Source organism: Thermobia domestica, chromosome 3, assembly GCF_964235325.1.
Source record: "Thermobia domestica chromosome 3, izTheDome1.hap1.1, whole genome shotgun sequence".
Taxonomy (NCBI): domain Eukaryota; kingdom Metazoa; phylum Arthropoda; class Insecta; order Zygentoma; family Lepismatidae; genus Thermobia; species Thermobia domestica.
Window position 1 is genome coordinate 333296916 of NC_137456.1, and position 21122 is coordinate 333318037.

Consider the following 21122-nt stretch of genomic DNA (forward strand, 5'->3'; position numbering starts at 1 on the left):
TTTTTGCTTCTGAAAGAAGATTCTTTTCGTTCTTCAGAACATTAAATATATATGTGTGTCTTTGGTCGAAAACGAGTAAGATAAACTGTTGAAGGGTCTTGAGTTCATTATGTATAAAACCTTTCAAGTTTATTACTTGAAATCTTTTATGTTTAGTATATGTTTATAGTTTAAGATACTATTTGTACCATTCTCTGTAATATCTCGATGTAATCTCATTCTTCCAGAGAAAGGGGCTCACACACCTAAACTCAAGGACTACACATCACACGCACACGCATGCGCACACACAAAATCTTATCTTTTGCCTGGCTCCGCCCAAGGCACCTGGTTCTAGCCAATCTAGATGTTAATGGCATGGCTCGTTCCAATAGTTAGTCGCTCCACCCCTCAGAGTGGAACTCTTCCGAGGTCATCTGCACCCGAGATCGTGTGCAAAGCCAATAATCTTTCTTTTCAGGATACTGGTCCCCCTCGGGCTCCGCCCTAGGTACTTTTTAGATCTCCACGCATGCTCAACCTCTGACCTTACGGTCCTCGTGCAACGTTTGCTCACGTTACTATTTTGCACACAGACCGTAAATTGGTGCCGCTTGCACCTCCGACCGAGGCCCTTAAAAACGCATGTTTTGGCCTCTCTCGTCGGACAACGTCCCTCTCCTGAACCCCTCAGAGACGTGCAGACTACGAGGAGTACGCAATTCGTTAGGTACGTCTCAGTTCAGGAACTTATCACGAAGAAGTCTCTAGTTGTCCATCCCTCTGCCTTCCGACCTCTCTGCCTCTACGGAGGCCTGCCTACTCAATCTCTTGGTTACCTACCTCACTACCTTGGTTTACCCAGTACTTGGCAATCTGTTTCCGAAAGCTCGATGGCTCAGCCAGGGTTCTCCCATAATTGCTGGTCGGCTTAGGAAACTGACGGTCAAAGTACTACCCTACCTAATCCTCACAGTAACTTGGCAATCTGTTTCTGAAAGCAAGATGGCTCAGCCAGGGTTCTCCCATAATTGCTGGTCTGCTTAGGAAACTGACGGCTAAAGTTACCTCCTTCCGAACTTGGCAATCTACTTCCGCAAGTTTCGCTTCAGCCCGGACTCGCTCCAGAAACTGCTGGCAAGCTTAGGAAGTTGACGGCTAAAGTTCTGTCGCACCCCTATTTGATGTGTGTTTTGACAGACTCTAAGTTTATTGCTTAGCTGGCCTAAAACGCACCGGTAAATCAAATAGTTATTCCCTGTTTGATGTCTGTTCGCAGACCGGTAGATCAAACGGTAAACCCAAACACCTTCCTTGTTTGATGTCTGTTCGCAGACCGGTAGATCAAACGGTAACCTTAATTCCTTCTGGTAACCAACTTTGTTTGATGTCTGCCTAGCAGACCGGTAGATCAAACGGTAACCTTTACACCTACCCTGTTTGATGTCTGTTCGCAGACCGGTAGATCAAACGGTAACCTGTTCCTAACCTCTGGTAGCCTACCCTATTTGATGTCTGTTCGCAGACCGGTAGATCAAATAGTATACCTCTTACCTACCTACCCACTAGGACTGATTCGTGCCCTCCCAGTCTAGTGCAGTTTTATTTTATTTGTGAAAAGTGCTACAGTTAAGTTTGTTTTTTATCAGTGACTTTTAGTGCGTTATATTTTAACTACCTATTGGAACGCCGCCACGTAAGTTAAAACTCTTTTATATATAGACACAGTACTTACACTATCGCCCCGGCTCTGGTTCTTGTAATTTGCTTAGAGCCAATAAACTGCAGGCTTACTGCAAGGAACATATTTGTCGAGTTTTGTTTCAAGAGATATCCCAAAGGATTGTTGGTTATCAAACCTTAATCAGGATAACGATTCCATTGTTTCCATTAGAAGATAAGTCTTGGCCACGGCCAACGCTACCGTGTAATACTAAGATTCTTCAGACTGTTTTGTTAGCTGAGTTCCTGTTTCCAGTATAACTTTACCGCTCGAGTTATAGTTGGTGTTTTGCAGAAACTTTGGTTGACTAAATAGAAGTATTTTGGTAAATTACAAAACTCTCTTGTGTGGGTGCCGGTCTACGCAAACGCATACCGCCGGCCCGCCACAATACTGCTTTGGTCAGTTAGAGTTTTATTAGTAATCTTCTTTTTTTAATATTTACTTAATTTATTTTTCGTAGTCGCAACTGGATCTTCCTCATAAGCACCAAATGGCGTTGATCGATGCTGATCTGACGACGCCTCAAGGCCTTCAAGACGCCATCGCCGCCGGCAAAGCTTTACACAATGCTATGAATGCAGAAATTCATCCTGCTTTAGTAAGAATGGCCGCTGTGCAGGAACAAAGGAAAAGATTTGAGAAGTGGAAGAGCAAATTCTCCCAGACCATATCAAGGCATCTGAATAATCTATTTATTCATCTGGTAGGTACATCATTCTCTAGTGTTCGTAACAATTTAAATGTGAATTAGTTGCACAGTTTTATCCTACTGAATATAGCTTGTCTTTTGTCGTGCTTTCAGTTTCGTCAGAGTTAAGTAAGTGCTCTCTAACCTTTTAACTTATCTTATTCTCCCTTCAAAAGAAAGTAACCACAATATTCATAATTAATGAAGCACATATTCCAGTTGTGTTTTATTACAACTAGAAATCCTATCTGAAGTAAAGATAAAGGTAGCTTGGATAAGAGGTGAACAGACTGGTTTTAATTTGGATTGCATAAGGTCCTAAAAGTAGCAAGAAATTTGCCCACAGTATTGTCATTTCAGTAACAATCGCGAAATTTAGTTTCCTGGTTATAACGTTTACTCCATAGGATGGTGGTCCAAATAGAGCAAACATTATATTATATAGTCGTAAATAGGACGTTTGCTGGAGCGTTGACGATGAAACAAGTTATCCGAAGAAAACTCCTTTCAACGCCAACTACACATAAGCAAAAATTCTACGTACAACTTTTTATAAAGGCAAAAGATTCAGCATCATATATTTCAAAAGATAATAAATTCCGCAAACGATAAGTGAAAATAATTTCCGCGCCATGCACTCAAACGAAATGCCACGAGGCGTAAGACAATGACATGCACAATCGCAGTGAACACTCAAAAATAGATTCAAAAATTTTAATGGTTATAATATACTTACATCGTCTTACATCATGGAAAGGTAAATAGGATAATACTAATTATAGATGTTCCTTTTCTTACGAAATATACGTTGATACAATTATGCCAATAACATGTTTACATAAAGAATTTCGCAGCAGTGTAAAAATAGTTTGTCTTGTCTTCGGATGTTCGGCGCCAAGTAAGTTGTCTCCCGCTAAATCTCTTCAGCTCTCGCTGTTCGCGTGGGTTTCACGCGTTAAGTGACGTAAGAGCGGACAGAGCTGTGATTGGCTGAAGAAGTGCTGATCAAGGTCACTCCACCCACATGCGTTCTCTGAATGAGAACACACACACACACACTCACACATAGAAACATCGTCTGCTAGTATATGCTAGTCCTTTTAATTAAAAAAAAAGAGTTAAACTGCTTGAACTGCATACAGCCAAAAACGATGCACAAACGAGTTTATGACAAATGGCACCCGAACAGCTGATAGGTAAAGTTCTGATGAGATACGTTTATCCTAAGAACCCTGGCAACACTGATAGTTTGTCCGCGTATGACGAGGACACACTGTATAAAGTTTTGACGTACACATGGGTTGAGTTACAGTTCACACAAACACTTCACTTCACTTACTGCTGCAATCACGACTATATAAAATGTTTATTCAGTCCATAAATATGTGATATATCGATAAATGTATAGAAATATATTTATTATAGTCATGATAATTTAAAGATAACCACACTTAATACTTATGGAAATTGAATATTTAACACATACACTAAAATATTGCAAATAATATGAATAAAATGATAAAACACTTCAAGCAATGAATTAATTTCAACTTTTAGAAACACTTTCATCTTCGCAATTAATTGAACATAAAAAAAAAATGAATATTAAAATGAATATAGATATATTTTTCAGTTCGAATAACAACACTTCACTGTTCAGTTATAACACACTGTTTATACTTTTACTATCTGCACACGTCACACTGTCCAAGTTGTCGACTATTTACAATCTACACCATGCTCCAGAACAATGTCCAGTCCATAGGCCATCCTCTTCGTTCATTCTCTTCCCATTGAATGAACACACGGCGATTAAATCTTCTGCTCCTATCCTGTTCCCATTGGATAGGGCTAGGTCCATCGGTGGAAGTTCTAGAAGGTCTCTGCATGCTATAGTCCTTTTTATAACACTGGACTATTTTCCAAAATTCGGCGCCGATGTGAAGATGCATGGAATATTATAACTTATTGCGTGTAAACTTATTCAACGTATAATTTGCATCTTCCTTCCTTTTTTTTTTTTTTTTTTTTTTTTTTTTTTTTTTTTTTTTTTACTTTACTTTACTTTACTTTACTTTACTTAAAATGTGCTGCATTTGCTACTGCTGCATTCGTGTTAAGGGGAAGTGAATAGGATGTGTGTTCTTCTTATTGTTTAGACCTACGTGTGTTATTCTTTGTGTTGTATTCTTCATGTATGTATATCAAGTGTATGTTCCTTACATGTTACATGTAATTATTATAATAAGGTTAAAATAATATAATTATGGTTAAAAGGAAGTTGACTTGGGATGGGTTAACAAAGAAAATGTAAGTATTTCTTCTTTCTTCCTTTTTTTTTTTTTTTTTTTTTTTTCAAATCCCTTTATGAGTATCAACCACGACAAGCACGTCTCAATCCTCAACGCCTTCGTGCAACTTATTGAATAAGTACATGGTACACGATAAATTAATATTAAAATATACCCATATAGGACATGATGCTGAATAAAATATATAGATACTATAATAAGCCTATAGATATAACCTTAATAATGACTGTTACATGAATACTAAAATGAAGAGAGAAATAAACCAATAACTCGAATGATGGAGAATTATATTGAGGCAAAGTCAGATGTCTACAGATGCCAACCTGTATCCATCTTAGGGATGGTCTGACGACTAAATGAAGAAGAGCCAACCCACAAAAACCATATAAACCTACCCACTATAAGTACGACCACGAAGACACACAGAGATGTGGTTACAAAAACAAGTTATACTAAGGAAACCCCATAGAGTTTTATAGAAGACGAAAAGAAAACGATGCACATGAAATTCATGGCGAAATGTGGTCGTAGGTTTTAAGGGAAAACTTCAATGTTGTTCCAATAACAACAAAAGGAATACTCTAATAAATGTGTATATTACTCTAATAACTCCTAACATATCTCTAAATTCAAATTGACTTCTTCGAAGTGCTAATGGTAATATTTCTCTAATAAACTCAATAACTTTCGTTCATCTAAATAACCATGTCGTATATACCACAAAATATTTTCGTCGACAAAACTAGAATGTACTCTCACTTCCTGATCTTCCAGGTTTACACTACACAATTGATCTTCTTTACTTTCTTCTTCTTCTTGGTTCATGTAATCTCCGTTGGCTTCCTTTCCGGCTCTCTCTAAAATGTCACTGAACTGTTCTTCATCTACATGCTTCTTCAGAATTTCTAGCCATTTTTCCCTAGTGGCTGGTGTTGGTCTCCACAACTTCATTCTAGAAACATTCTGAAATCCAATATATTTGCCACTTTGCGGATCCACTACTTCAAACACATTTTCACCAACTTGTTTCCACAGTAAGTAAGGGCCACGGTACACTTCACACAGTTTTGCTATACGTTTGTCTACTAAGCTACTGATATTATACTGACGTAAGAAAACTAAATCACCCTCACACAAAATTCTTCGAGCTTTCTGGTGAACGTTCAACTTTTCGTTCCGTTGCTGAATGATTTTCTTCCGCCGTAAATCGGCCATAATTAATTTTCCATTCCAATCGATACCTTCTTGCTCATCAACTGTTTCGTTGTTTTTCACAATTCCAAAATGTGACAACGTAAATTCTTCTGGCTTGATGTTAAGATGTAATTCTGCGGGTGCTATTCCCAAACTGGCACTAATAGTGTAATTCAACAACAAACAAGCTTGCACAATATATTCTGGCCATGAGGAATGAGAATCGCGGCACAACACACGCAAAATTCTTTCTAAATCAGCATGAAATCTTTCGATGACATTTCCTTGTGCGTGGTAAGGCGTAGTATAATATATTTTGATGTTATATGCTTCCATGGCTTGTACGAATTCTTTGCCAATAAACTGTGGCCCATTATCTACCAAGATGTTCATAAAAATACCAAGATGAAGCATGTATGACTCAGTAAGACATTTTGCGACAGTTGCACTTGTGGCACGTCGAAGTGGATATGCTACTAAATAGCGCGAATATACATCACACACTGTTAACAGGTAAGTTTCGCCATGTTTACCTCGAGGTAGAGGACCAACTAAATCTGCTGAAACCAAATAACGTATGTTTTTCGCTGGCACTGATTGCATTAAACACTTCACTGGGTGATGATCTACCTTCGTTCTCATGCAGACCTCACAATCAAGAATATACGATTTAATGTCACTACGCATGGTTTTCCAATAAAACATACGGGAAATGATATTAAACACTTTCATAAATCCAAAGTGACCGTAATGGTCATGGTAACCAATTAAAATATTTTTCACTAAGCATGGAGGCACACACAATTTTAATCTGTCGGGAAGTGAAAATCTCTCACCATCAGAATACCATTTTCCAAAGTATAATTTTGTTTCCAATTTCGAGCACTACTGCGAAAAGAACTTTTATTTGCATTGCTTTCGCTTTCACTTATATTACCTTGTAGGTAGCTAATAATTGGACGGTACTCGTCACATTCCCATTATAATTTCGCAATTGTAGACGGATCTAAATCGAACACTTCTGATTGAACAGCCTGTATAGGGTTCATATTCACCATTAAATCTTCCTGAGTAGGTAACATACGAGATAAACAGTCACTTAATATGTTAGTCTTGCCTTTGATGAATTCTATTTCGTAATCGTAAGATTGAAGTTCAAGAGACCATCTCATGAGTCTTGCATTCCAATTACGCATGCGTCTTAACTGTACTAAACCTTTATGATCTGTTCGTATGTATATTTTCGCTCCTTTAAGCCAAACATGCCACTTACGGATACACCACACGAACGCAAGACACTCAAGCTCAATTATGGCATAGTTCTGTTCGTGTTTGTTAAGAGTACGGCTTGCATATTCTAATACGCACTTCTCACCGTCTATAATTTGATAACACACACAAGCCAACCCGAGTTTGCTTGCATCACTTTCGAGATAAAACGGCTTATCGAACTGTGGATGGTGTAACTTCACATCTTTCACTAATTCAGCCTTTAATGATTCAAATGCCTTTTGGTGTTCTTCCCACTTCCATTTCTTTTCCTTCCCTAAAAGTTCGTAAAGGGGTTTAGCGATAACAGCATGACCTTTGATTGTTCGCGAATGCCACTGAACAGCACCAAGAAATGAGCGTAACATTTTTAAATTTTTCGGCACTGGTAACTTCTCGATTGCTTCGGCTGATTTCGGATCCTTTCGTATGCCTTCCGAAGATACGTAATAACCTAAATAGTTAATTTCACTTACACCAAAAATGCACTTCGATAAACTTAGTGTCATGTTCGCATCACTTAACAAACTAAGCACTTCATCTAACTGCTGTAAGAATTCTGATACGGTTGTACAACCAAGAGCTACATCGTCCATATACCTGATTAATTTCTCTTGTAGCGGTAAAGGGAACACTTTATTCAGGCACAATTGCAATACAGATGATCCATTTTTCACACCGAACACCATGCGTGTGTATTCATATAATGTTCCTTCAAACAAGAAGGCTAAGTATGGCATAGAGTCTTCTGTAATTCCACATTGTTGATACGAACTAGTAAAATCAAGAGTACCTAGCACACGTTTTCCACTAAATTTAGCAAAGATGTCGGACAACTTTTCTACACGCAGAGCTGGATTCTTAATGTGCACATTCAATGCTCTACAATCTGTTACTATTCTCAACGCTCCACTCTTTTTCAATACTACGTGCAACGGTAATAGATGACATGATGAACTAGGTCTAATTACACCCCACTTTAACAATTTTCGGACTTCTTCACGCACTCCTTCCTTATATTTGTGCGGAATATCATAAGGACGAGCAACAATGGGTTCATTTGTATCCACTTCTAATCGGTACTGAAATTTGTTACACAGGCCAGGAAAACGGGCGAACACTTTCCTATGTTTCATTAACAACTGAAATAATTCTTCTTTCTCGTTTTCACTAAACAGCGTAGCGCGTGTAACCGCATCCCTTATTTCATCTACTGTGAAATATAGATCCGGTGGGAAGTCCTCCACTAAGTCACTAGCTTCAATTTTCTCTAAAGGCTCGGCGCACCCACTGCGGAACACATTCACCGTTCTCGCATAAAAATCATTAAGGTCCCTTATCTCGGACAACACAACAATAGGGGCTACCTTGCACTTAATTTCACTTACATTAGCTACAATGACATTTTCGCTATTTCTCTGTATTAAAGGCACTTCACCACTAATTCCTTGAAATTCAACACGCAAGTTACTTCGCTTGAAATCAATGACACTGTTTAATTTCTCAAGAAGGTTTGCACCGAGTATTACATCTTCATGCAGTTCTGGTAACACAAGAAATTCAACTGGCACTTCCACATTTTCAATTCGTACCGGTAAAATAACCTTTCCTTTCACGTTCTTTTTCTTTCTTCCTAGAAAATCGCACAAAACGATATGCTCTCCTTTTTGCAAATGCACGTTTGCTACACACTTTGTTACTTCTCGAAAAATATTGTACCGTAATAGGCATAGTTCTGATCCACTATCTAACAGACAGATTTTGGGTTGATCGTTTAACAAAATTTTTACTCTCATTGTATTATGACCTAATTCACATTTGATCACTTCTTCTTCATTATCATTGCTTATATCATCTTCTGCTTGTAAATCTTCCTCGTTGCACATATGTGGAAAAGTAATCCTGTTTACACTACTGAAATCCCTCCCCTTTGCAGCGACCAAGAGGGAGGGCGCTACTAGTTTAAAGACACAGAACTCTGCGGGTAAAAACCACTTTGTTGGTATGGATATTGACGTTGCTGATTGTTACCGTTATTTACACTAACACCTCTATTAAATGTTGGAAACCAATTATTATTTTGATTCGGACTACCTTGGGAAGTCGACGCACTACTTTGATTTTCGTTTGCCCTTGCACCTTGCGTTTCGTTTCGATTTTCATTTGCACTTGTGTTTTGTCGGCCATTGCCTTGCGACTGATTACCACCGTTCGAATTATTATTATTTCTGTTAAAATTACCTCGCCGTCCACGTCTATGAAATTTCCTTTTCCATCCCTGTTTAAAATTTGGACGCGCACTATTATCACTGCTTACTTCACTACCGTGTTCTACTTTTACATTATTCACGCTAACGCCGGCACTACCTTGCTGTTTCTGCTTATTACGCTGATTGTCGTACATATTAGTAATTCCTGACAATCCTTCAATGAACTGCACACTCGCAAGGAACTGATTTATGTTATCAGGCATAGAGCCCATCATGGCTAATTGGTACCGCTTGGGCAGGAGAGTGATGATGTGTGACAACGTAATGGTTGGATTTTCATATTCTTCCAAAGCTTGAATTTGACTAAAGCGCTCTGTTACAAAATCAACAACACTACTATAACGTTTTGGGTCAAACGGAATAGAACGCAAGTTACGCAGACGTGTGGCTTTCACTAAAGGACTCTCAAATGCATTCTGAAACTCTACCACAAATTCTTGAAAAGTTTGACAATTCTTACCTTGTAAATCGTACCACTTAAGTGCACTGTCTTTAAGAATCAATGGCATGATCGTCAAATACTCGCTTTGAGGCACTCCGGCGAACGACATTTCTCTACCAAAATTTTCTAAAAATGCACTTGCACTTTCCTTCATCATATCACCTGAAAATGTAGAGAGTTGCTTAATGTCTGCTAATCGCAATGAATAACGCCTTGCATTCACTTCACTGTTTCTTGCACGCTTAATATGCGGACTCTTTCTTTCAGTTTTGATTCTTGACACGGTTCTCCTTATTACGTCGCTTTCCACTTCTGTATCAGACGCCGTTTGAGACTCACTGCTCGATTTCCTCTCGCGCTTCACACTGTGCACGGAACCTGTGTTTCTTTGTGATATATTACTTCCAGTATCATGGCGCTCATTTGCTAATTCTATACGTTGCACACGCTCTGATAGTCGTTCCACATCTTGCTTGGTTTGTTCACTTAACTCACTGGCGCGAAGACATGTTTCAAAACACTGCTGGTTAAATTTACTCTGTTCGTGGCACACTTGAATACACTCTTGCACTGCTATACCGTATTCACTTTGTTTAGTCTCGCACTTCTGAATTCTACTTTCGCGGTACTTGTCGAGACTTTCGACCAAACGCAATCTTTTCTGGTATTCATCCACTCTATTGTAACATTCATTTAATTGACGTTGTTGGTCGTTTACTTGGCGCGTATTTTCTTCAACTGTGCCCCGTACATCGTGCACTGCATCTGCTAATTCACGTACACTTCTACGTATATCCTCACTCGTGTTAAAATACTTTAATTCGACAGCTTCAATTCGTTCTATCAATTCCTGCCGCACTGCACTAATACACGCATTCAAATTTTTAATTTCACTCTGCATGGTAACATTCACATTATTAATTTCACCTGACAAATCATCTTTCATTTTCTGTTGGTTTACATTTATCGCCTCAACACTTTCACTCACACGTTTTTGATTATCACTCAATTCGTTTTGGTTTTCTTTAATTTCGTTAATTGATGCACTCAGTTCCCTTTGCATAGATAAGAGAACTGTTCTAAGATCACCCTCAGCCATGATGTTGCAAATATAACAAACTCACTAACACAAATAATTGACTAATTTCTGCAAAAATCTAAGAGTGCAAATAATTAAAAAAAAGTTAATACTCTAATTTAGACAGGATTTAGGCTTCAATATGCAAGGATGAATGCAATGAATAAGGATACAACGACACAAATTTCATGTATTTGGTGATCTGAGATGGCGGCAAAATTACGCAGCAAGTTTTGGAACATCAAGAATACCTAGGCCTATGTTCATAAACACAAAAACTTAACATTTATACAAAAAGAAAGGTTCCTGCTTCGACATATATATCCCGGCACCATTTTATAACGTTTACTCCATAGGATGGTGGTCCAAATAGAGGAAACATTATATTATATAGTCGTAAATAGGACGTTTGCTCGAGCGTTGACGATGAAACAAGTTATCCGAAGAAAACTCCTTTCAACGCCAACTACACATAAGCAAAAATTCTACGTACAACTTTTTATAAAGGCAAAAGATTCAGCATCATATATTTCAAAAGATAATAAATTCCGCAAACGATAAGTGAAAATAATTTCCGCGCCATGCACTCAAACGAAATGCCACGAGGCGTAAGACAATGACATGCACAATCGCAGTGAACACTCAAAAATAGATTCAAAAATTTTAATGGTTATAATATACTTACATCGTCTTACATCATGGAAAGGTAAATAGGATAATACTAATTATAGATGTTCCTTTTCTTACGAAATATACGTTGATACAATTATGCCAATAACATGTTTACATAAAGAATTTCGCAGCAGTGTAAAAATAGTTTGTCTTGTCTTCGGATGTTCGGCGCCAAGTAAGTTGTCTCCCGCTAAATCTCTTCAGCTCTCGCTGTTCGCGTGGGTTTCACGCGTTAAGTGACGTAAGAGCGGACAGAGCTGTGATTGGCTGAAGAAGTGCTGATCAAGGTCACTCCACCCACATGCGTTCTCTGAATGAGAACACACACACACACACTCACACATAGAAACGTCGTCTGCTAGTATATGCTAGTCCTTTTAATTAAAAAAAAAAAAGAGTTAAACTGCTTGAACTGCATACAGCCAAAAATGATGCACAAACGAGTTTATGACATGGTGGCTGCAAGATAACTTACGCAACTTCGGTGTGAGAGACCTTGCGTTCGTTCACGGCATTCTCCTCAAATGCCTCGTATATTCGGCGACTTGATGAGGCAGCTGACATATTTACTTTAAAGTCATACAAAACAAACACACGAACAACCTGCTTCCATTTATCCACGCGATACTTCCATTTCTCTTCGACACTGGACGAGCTATGACTACTGTGTATGTACAATATGCCTATATTACTGAAGGTCATAAAACAAGGGGACTGTTAAATCCCGGGCACAAGAAAACGATTTAACGTCCTCTGAACTTCGATCAAAGTCATTGAAGGTCGCTTCTGGGAAAATGGATTTCGGATAGAAATCCATTAAAGGTTCTACCCATCGATTTGTATAAATTACGATAAATTCAGGTTTTTGAGGCAGAATAAAACAATTTGACTTGATGATTTTAACGTTATGAAAATTTATTTAACTCTACTGAAATCGCACTTTCGTCAAGAAGCATGTGCGAAATTTTCATGAAAGGTTTATGAAGTTTTCTTTAAACCAGAAAATGTTCGTGTAGCTTTCAAATAATGCCCATAAAATATGTTTCACCCTGAGCGAAGAACAGGCATTTCCACTAGTAAAGTGCGTATAAATATGTAGCGGTATGTAGTTTGTTTGGTAATAGGAACGCATAAGTAAACATTGTTCAAACCAATGTTTTCTGAATTTGCATACAGTCCTCTACTTTTCTATGTAATTTCTTTGCTGGTTTAAACATTTGTCGTAACAAACAACGATTTTTTGGATATTCTGCTCATGAAACACTGTAACATGTGATGATAGTGACTTCTTCACCATCTTTCTTACTTTTTCATCAGTGTCTAAGCGCCTGCCGCCAAGAAAAGTCCGATGACAACTTGGAAATCGTGAATCTCCTGTTTTCGTGAATATTGGTTTCGACAGCCTGCACCAAATATCTTAGTCAGAGTAGATGACTAACTAGAGCCCGATTCGTTGTAGTTGTTTCCCGAACTTTCCATGAACAGTCTGACCCATTTTCGTACTTAACTGCCGCTTACTGCGTTTATCAACATAACCCTCGTATATTTGCCATTGTGAAGATACATGCTTACATTGTGAAGTCTGTAGACAGGTTTAAATCCGTTTGCAGGATTTAATAATAGTAAGAAAACAATGGTATCTACATTTAACAAACATCAATCGAAGGCGTGGTGGGGAGGAAGTTAGTTTTCTTTTATTTTATATTATTTTATTTATTTATTTATTTTATTTATTTTTTTTACCGGGTGTCCCAAAATTCAAGCAAGAAGTAATTTTGATAGAAAACACAGGTTTATAATTAAAAATTGCAATTTTTTTATTGATTCATAAAGTATACAGTATAGGGTTATGTATGGAATAACATAGCGGGTAAATTGCCTCCACGGCTTTGGTGGTCCATTTTTTGATTTTGGGTTTAGCGTCCTGTTCAGCAGTAAGGCTATATGAGACGTGAACCTACAATTTGACGTGGGATTCGAAGAGCATGAGCTCCCGCCGAGAATCGAATCCTTGTCTCCCACGTCAAAGGCGCGTACGCTAATTGCTTAGCCACGAAGCTCTGCTCCATTGTTAATAACCCTGTACTGTCAATTGACACGCTTTTTTTTTTTTTTTTTTTACCCATAAACGACGCAAAATTCAAGTCTTGCGTGAATTTTGGGATACCCATTATCGTATTTATCATTATTATTTAATAAGATTATACAAAATGACGTGATTATCATTTATTTATTCAATTAACTTTTCAGGGCAATGACACAGGTGAAACGCTAAGTTTCCATGCGAATGACTTGACGCTACCAAAACATAACTCTGTTCATCGAGAGCTGGAAGTCTACACCGAGTTAATGCATTGGTTGAAAGCAATGGATCGGAAGGCTTATGTGGGTTTAATGAAAGTCTACAGAAACTCTCTTAGTAAACTCTACGAGAGAGATATTAAACAATTCTTTGACGAAGCCAAACAACGGATATCAGGCTTTAGAGAAAAGAAAGGTAGGTTTTGTTACTGTTAAGTTAGTCGTACTAGCTGATACAGCAATATTTTTTTTTTTTATAATAGTGGGCATTTACGTTAAAATTAAAATTAACAATGTAGCAATTAATATATGCAAAGTGTAATCAAAAAGTACGGTGAATGTAGTTGCACAGTACCATCTATCGATGCTGTATCCATTTCAGCTAGTTATCCCGGTAGCCTAAACCTTTGGTACAGTCGCTGTTGAGTTTGAACGAGTTGTGACATGTTAGTTGACTTCCAGAGGCAGAGGAGTGAGGACGTGTTAAGAGTGTCTGTCGCGCACCAACATTAAGTTTTGTTCTAAGCTGCAAAAAGCTGCCAAAGAAGGTCACGAAATGTCCAAATCAGTGTATGATGATGAAGCAGTGGCATTGAAGACTGTTTACAAGTGTTATGAGCAATTCAAATGCGGTGAGAAGTTGAAAACTAGCAACGATCGAGACGTCCTTCGACGTCAAAACCAGATGAAAACGTGCAAAAAGTGGCACAAATGATTTGTTTAAACAAGCGAATGACTATTCGAAATCTTTCCGAAGAACTAAACATCTCGTGTAGGTCTGTGAATTTTAACAATCGATTAAATGGCCAAATGGCTTCTTTCTTCATCACGAAAAGATGCGAGTTTTTGGCCGAAAAAATCGTGTCTGTCTACATTTGCTGTGCTCTCCAGATATAGCACCGTCCGACTTCTGGTTCTTCCTAAACATTAAGACTGTGCTTAAAGGAGAAAGTTTTGGCACCATTCCTGACGTTGAGAAGACACACACCTGAACGCTTTTCCGAAAAAAAGCCATCCAGAAATGCTTCCAGTCTTGATACTCTAGGGGCCACCCATAGGCCCTGTTGAATCGAAAAGGTCTAGAACGAATTATTACTGGAGTGTGTCTAATGGTACTAGTGGATGGTTTCTGGCTTGGTAGTTTTTTTTGGGGGGAGGGGGGGGCAATATGGCCGCCAAGGTCAAAGGTCGCCGAAAAATTACCTTAAATCTTGAAACATATTTAAAACTTTTTTTTTAAAAAAAAGTAGCCATCTACAAAAGTTGTTCACAATTAAATTTTCAGCAAATTCACTATCTTTACCTTTTTGTCCAGTGGCGTAACGTGATCAAAAATTTAGGGGGGCACTATTTCCTAAACTATCTTACAAATATCTGGACCGTACAAATCTCCATATAATAAAGAGGTAAGTAGATATTTCAGGGAAGAAAGTTGAGGCATGTACCTCCCTGTTCCCCCCGGCGGGACACTCTTGCCTAAAACGTACTTTTGTCGCCAAAATTTAATTTTTGGATGCACTCTCCCAGAATAAAAAAGAATGGTTTACGTCTTTATGGTTTGACGAAAGTGTTTATAGACTGGCAAAAGAACTTCAGCTGTGGTTCCCGATGAAGTTTAAAAACATTTTCTTTTACCTGGGTTCATTCCACACTTGTAAAGTTATCATCAAATGCATTGATGACTACCTGAGTGAAAGTGAAGCAAAAAGAAGTGCTAACAGAGGCAGAAATATTTGGACAAAAATGATTGAGAGCGTCCTTAGTGGTAGCCACTACTCTTGTGAAGTTCGAGGTCTATTTCTATTCGCAGAAGCAATTCAGATTTTACAATGGCAACAATTCTCTCTGAAGTCAGATTCCGGGAAATATATGGATGTCATTCAGTCAGTGAAATGTCTTCAAGATGCATGTGAAGTTGAAAACCGAGATGCAGCAATATGCTCGCATATTGAAATTTCCAACGTTATGCAAGCCATGATCGATGATTTCAATTCCTTTGTGGAAGACAGATGCAATAAGTCAAAATTATTCCGTTATTGGAATACATTCATCAATGTTGTGTTTCCAGTCTTAAGAGATATGATTTGAGCTGACAGAGAGGGCAAATGCGAGCTTCATGTGTCTGCTCACCGGCGGGCCCGTCCACTGTTCTTTGCGTTTGGAAAAATTAATTATTCTAGATGGGGCTCAGTTCATTCGGAAGATTGCTTGAAGCTTGAAGAAACATACAAAAGCATCCACGAGGAGTTCATGAGAGGTCAGTTTGTTGTCCAACAAACAGATCGAAAGTGTAATAGAGTTGCAATGGACCAGTCACTGGACAACTGTACAACAAACCCGCAAAAGGTCAAGAAGGAATCATTGGGATCGCAAGACGGAAGGAAGCTGGTGCCCAACGCGGCCTAATTCAACATGAAAAGACCACAATAAAACACTTCCATCGTAGGATGTGCGGGTTCCAGGAAAATGACTAGTACACGCTTCATCACGAATTCTCATTAAGTGTCACGAAATCAGATGCCGATTCTGTAAAAAGAAAAAAAAAAGTGAATTTTATCTGTGAAAGAGAGAACCCGTTTGATTTAAATGATTCTAGTTTGCACAATCTAGTAACTGGAAAACATTATACGGAAACGGACGAGAACTTCAAGCTAACGTGCATGAGCATTGGCGATAAAAATACCTTAAATTTCGCGACGATAGATTTATTAAAAAGAAGAAAGTTGTTCAGTCCCCTGGCGCGAATAAAAAAAAAAAAAAAAAAAACGAAGACTCAATAAGAAAACAAGAAATTTGACAACATAAGGGAAGCATCTGAAAGTTTGAGGATTATTGACATAGCTGGAGAGAGAGAACGCCCACTCGATCGCTTAGTGTGCTACGAAATAAATTCAACTTTGTTCTTCCTAACAAAAGACGGTTTCTGTCCAAATCAAACAAATCTGAAATGATACAGGAACTGGATAAACAATTGCCTGAAATGCCCACTTCAACTCTCTGTGCGTCTTCTTTAGCAACTTCAGCTGCATTTGACTGTATGCTTCATGCCCGTGTTGTTGCTGCTGGAAAGCCGTTGATGACGTTTGGAGATTTTGCACATCACATCTTTTGTAGCATTGTATCGATAGTACAAGGATCAAATAGAATCAAGGATAATATTCAATATGTATAAAGGGAATAGTGTAAAATCGCAGGAACGCCTCAGAAGATGTGAGAGTCAACCAATTGAAATTATAACCGTCAATGGTGCAAAAACCCCAATAACAAAAGATATGCAAGCATTCTGGACAGCTTTTCAAAATAAGTACAAACTGCAAATGTTTTTTGCTGACTATTTGATGAAACAGAGTCATGAATTGCAAGGGATGGATGTGTATGTTAGTGAGTTAGAAGTTTGTGAGAAAAGAAGCATTCGCATATTAAATGAGGAAATAAGCGATGTTCCTGATTCGCAATGCAAGCTAGAAGCTGATGAGAGGATGTTTTTTCATATTAAGCATGCAGTCTCCATTCGAGCATTAAGTGTCTAATTCTTGCATCCTTTGATATTGATGCCTTCATTTGTGCCTTGTATTATTACCAGAAAGACTTCAGAAGTTACGGATTAGCAGAATTATGGGTATTATATGGAGCTGGGATCACTTCACGGTATGTCTCCATCCATATTCTTGCTGAATGTTTGCGGAGTCCCATGATTGATGTCTTACCGGCAGCCCACGCTCTAACTGGATGTGACACTACAAGCAAAGTTGGCACTAAGCACTCTGCTGTTACCACAGTAAAGAACATGGCACAGTATCTCACTGAATTCGGCAAAGAAGAATTGTCAGAAACTATGATAATGTCTGCACAAACTTTTTTATTGCAGATGAAGTCGAGTAAATTCTCATTGATGGAGAAATATAAAATTCACCAGTATCATCGCATGAAGCGTTTGGATTTCTCCAAACTACCGCCAACCTCATCTTCACATCAGAAGAGCTTACTGTCAGTGCTACAAGTGGTACCACATACTTGATGAAGCCCCAAAACTCGACCCATCTCAGTATGGCTGCACAGACAATGATGGCGAATGGAAATGACACTTGGAACTCATCCTATCGACTCCTCATTCCCCTGCACTTGCAAAAAATGCGCAAGAAGCGCATCTTGTAAGTGTCGCATTAATGTCATGTCTTGTCAATTCTGCAGTTGTGAAAGCAGCGAATGTAAAAATTCGTTCACGTAATTTTGATGTTATCGAGTCACGTCTATTTTTATATAAATCACATCTATGTGCACCTATTCATGTAAAAAATGTTCTGTATATTCTAAACCAAATAACATCTCAATATCACTTTATTTGTTTATCGATTGCAATTATATTCCAACTTAGTGTAGTACCTTGTAAAGAAAAATGTAAATAAGGTCTTTGTTTGTACGTTCAACGTAATCAGCATTTAAAGTAGTGGGAGAGAAAACAATTCATATAATTAAAATAATAATAATAATAATAATAAACAAATATCAGTATATGTAACTTCAAACTTAACATGGTAATAAGCGAGACTGTAATTTAAGTATCTTTGCAGAATAAAATTATTTTCTTGTAAGTAAATATGATTTATATTAAAAATTCAGGTTACGAAGATATAAAAAATGTAGGTATATACAAAAAGAACTAATTAATACTGGCTCTACTAAATAAAGTACGACTTCTTTTACTAAATACCGTAAAAGTAAATAAAAAATTTAGCGTATACATTTACATTATATATCAGTTTTTAACTTTACGTGCATTTTTGCTATAAAAGTAGGTTTTAGGCAAGTGTGTCCCGTCGTGAGGGGTGGAACAAGGAGGTACATGCCCCAACTTTCTCCCCTGAAATATCTACTTACCTTTTTATCATATGGAGATTTGTATGGTCCAGATATTTGTAAGATAATTTAGGAAATAGTGCCCCCCTAAATTTTTGATCACGCTACGCCACTGGACAAAAAGGTAAAGATAGTGAATTTGCTGAAAATTTAATTGTGAATAACTTTTGTAGAAGAATATTTAAAAAAAAAAAAGTTTTAAATATATTTCAAGATTTCTAATATTAGGTAATTTTTCGGCGACCTTTGACCTTGGCGGCAATATTGCCAAAAAACTCGCGGTTTTCAGAACATGTGACCAAGCCAGAAATCATCCACTAGTAATATTAAACAAAATACAGTAATAATTTGCTCTCAACCTTTTCGATTCAACAGGGCCTATGGATGACCCTCGTAGTATGAATTCAACGTTGGGATAAGTGCGTTGCTAGCCAAGGACAGTACTTTAAAAGAGATTAATTCAAATTTCATGTAAGCGTCTTACTTTGTTTTTAATAAAATTATTCACCGTAATTTTTGATCATACCTCGTAGTAAAAGGTGTGATTTAGGTAAAAAAAGGTAATCTTTTGAATTGATAAAGTTCGACTCCTTACGTATTCATGGGAGGTGTTTCTAGTTTGTCATTGGATTATAAGATATATATTTTCAGGACCGAAGAAGTTTAACGTGGAATCCAAATCACTGATAATTGTTCTCGGAAATCGAACCCTGATCTTCTGCACGGAACAGCCATACACTCTCTCCCTTTTGCAGTCGGTGCTCCCAGGTTGTTGTGGGATCGTAGTGGTCAAGCATCTGCACAGTATGCCGAAGATCCAGAGTTCGAGTCATTCACTTTTTTCACTCTTCGTGTATTATTTACAGAGAATCTGTTAAAAAAAAAAAAAAAAGTTGTTTCCTCTTTTCATTAATAAATGGAATTACAACCGTCAAAAGGTGTTCTCAATATATGAACACTGTATTATCCAAACACAACTAGGCTGTGGCTCAAGTCATGTGGTTTGAGTGGAGAGCACTGACTTCAGGAATGAGAGAGTGTGCGGTTGCTCTACAAAGAGGCCTGACTCGTAGCGTACTAGTTAACGCATCGGCACGTTATGCCGAAGATCCTCAGTTCAAGTCCCGTTCCTGTCATTCAGTTTTTTACTCTTTCTGTATTATGCATTAAAATGTTTGTTCTGAACTTGATCTTGCTGAGTTGTATATTCTGAACGTGTTGGTGTTCGTATTTTCAGTAAAAAATAACTCTACGAAGATTTAAAGAGTTTCTTCGGAATCGTAAATGTTACCACGGAATCTTTATCTCATGCTTTCTTTCTTTTTCTTTCGCTGTATAGGTAAAGGCAGTGGCTCCAGCCAAGACTTGGCGGGGAAGCTGAAACAACAGGCGCAGAACTTCGGTCCTGGACTTGGCGTGAAAGCCTCATCTCCCTCAGGGCTTCTGGGAGTGGATAGAGAGCAGTGGGGATCCGAAGTGGATATTTCGGAGAGACATCGCTTTGATGAGGTCTTGGAGAGAGCACTGGCTGAACTTGAACCAGTCTGTCTAGCAGAACAGAATTTTTGTGTTCAATTTTTCCAGTTGGATGTATTGAGCCCTACCAAGAAGGTACCAAATACTTGTCCTAATCATTTTTGTTTTATTATACGGTACAAAGCTTGCAAATTCGTTCATATGGTCTTATATAGGTTAGAAAAAAAAAAAAACACTAATTATGTATATTCCATAATATCGCTACTCATTAGTAGCTATGAAACGTGTGCGACTAAAGGACGTACTAGTGTTAGGAGATACACTAAAGGTGTGGGATAATATTAAGAGTTATAATTTAAATAAAATGCATGGCTCAAATAATTGAATAACGATAGCTATTAACATTAAGCAGAGCTTGAGAAAGCAGCTTATTTTCATAACAATCTCACGAAAGTAGATGTTCCATGTTCTTCCCTCTCAGGTAGCTGATGATGTGCATCGTCCTAGAAGTCCTGAAATCTCGTCTCAGAATGTTCTCATTGAAAAAGATTACCTCGCCAATTGACTATGGCGAATGATGGAAGAGTCACTGTATCGAGAATCACGAAGTGACCCTAAACAGAATGTCCAAGATCGTGGTATCTCATTTGCTTTTGATTCGACTGTCCGTCTGATCTCATGAGCGTAAAAACAGACATATGGATCTACGTCACATGGATATGGTCAATCGCTCCAAATTGGCACAGACAAAGTCCTTATTTCCTCATGCAGCTGATCCAACACAAAGCAGTCAAACTCAGAAATCAAGCTACTAGCGTTGCTGGATAACACATTCCAGAATCTAGGAAGAAGAACTCA

At 38.0% G+C, this 21122-nt stretch overlaps 1 protein-coding gene across 1 annotated transcript in view; it reads left to right on the forward strand.

Annotated features, from left to right (window-relative positions):
- Positions 1-21122, forward strand: part of Sec3 (exocyst complex component Sec3) — an 86540-nt gene that overhangs the window by 37172 nt on the left and 28246 nt on the right. Inside the window, exons 8-10 of the mRNA XM_081752764.1 lie at positions 2166-2408; positions 13881-14127; positions 20128-20399. Of these exons, the coding sequence (XP_081608890.1) occupies positions 2166-2408; positions 13881-14127; positions 20128-20399 (762 nt within the window). The remainder of the gene's footprint in view (positions 1-2165; positions 2409-13880; positions 14128-20127; positions 20400-21122) is intronic.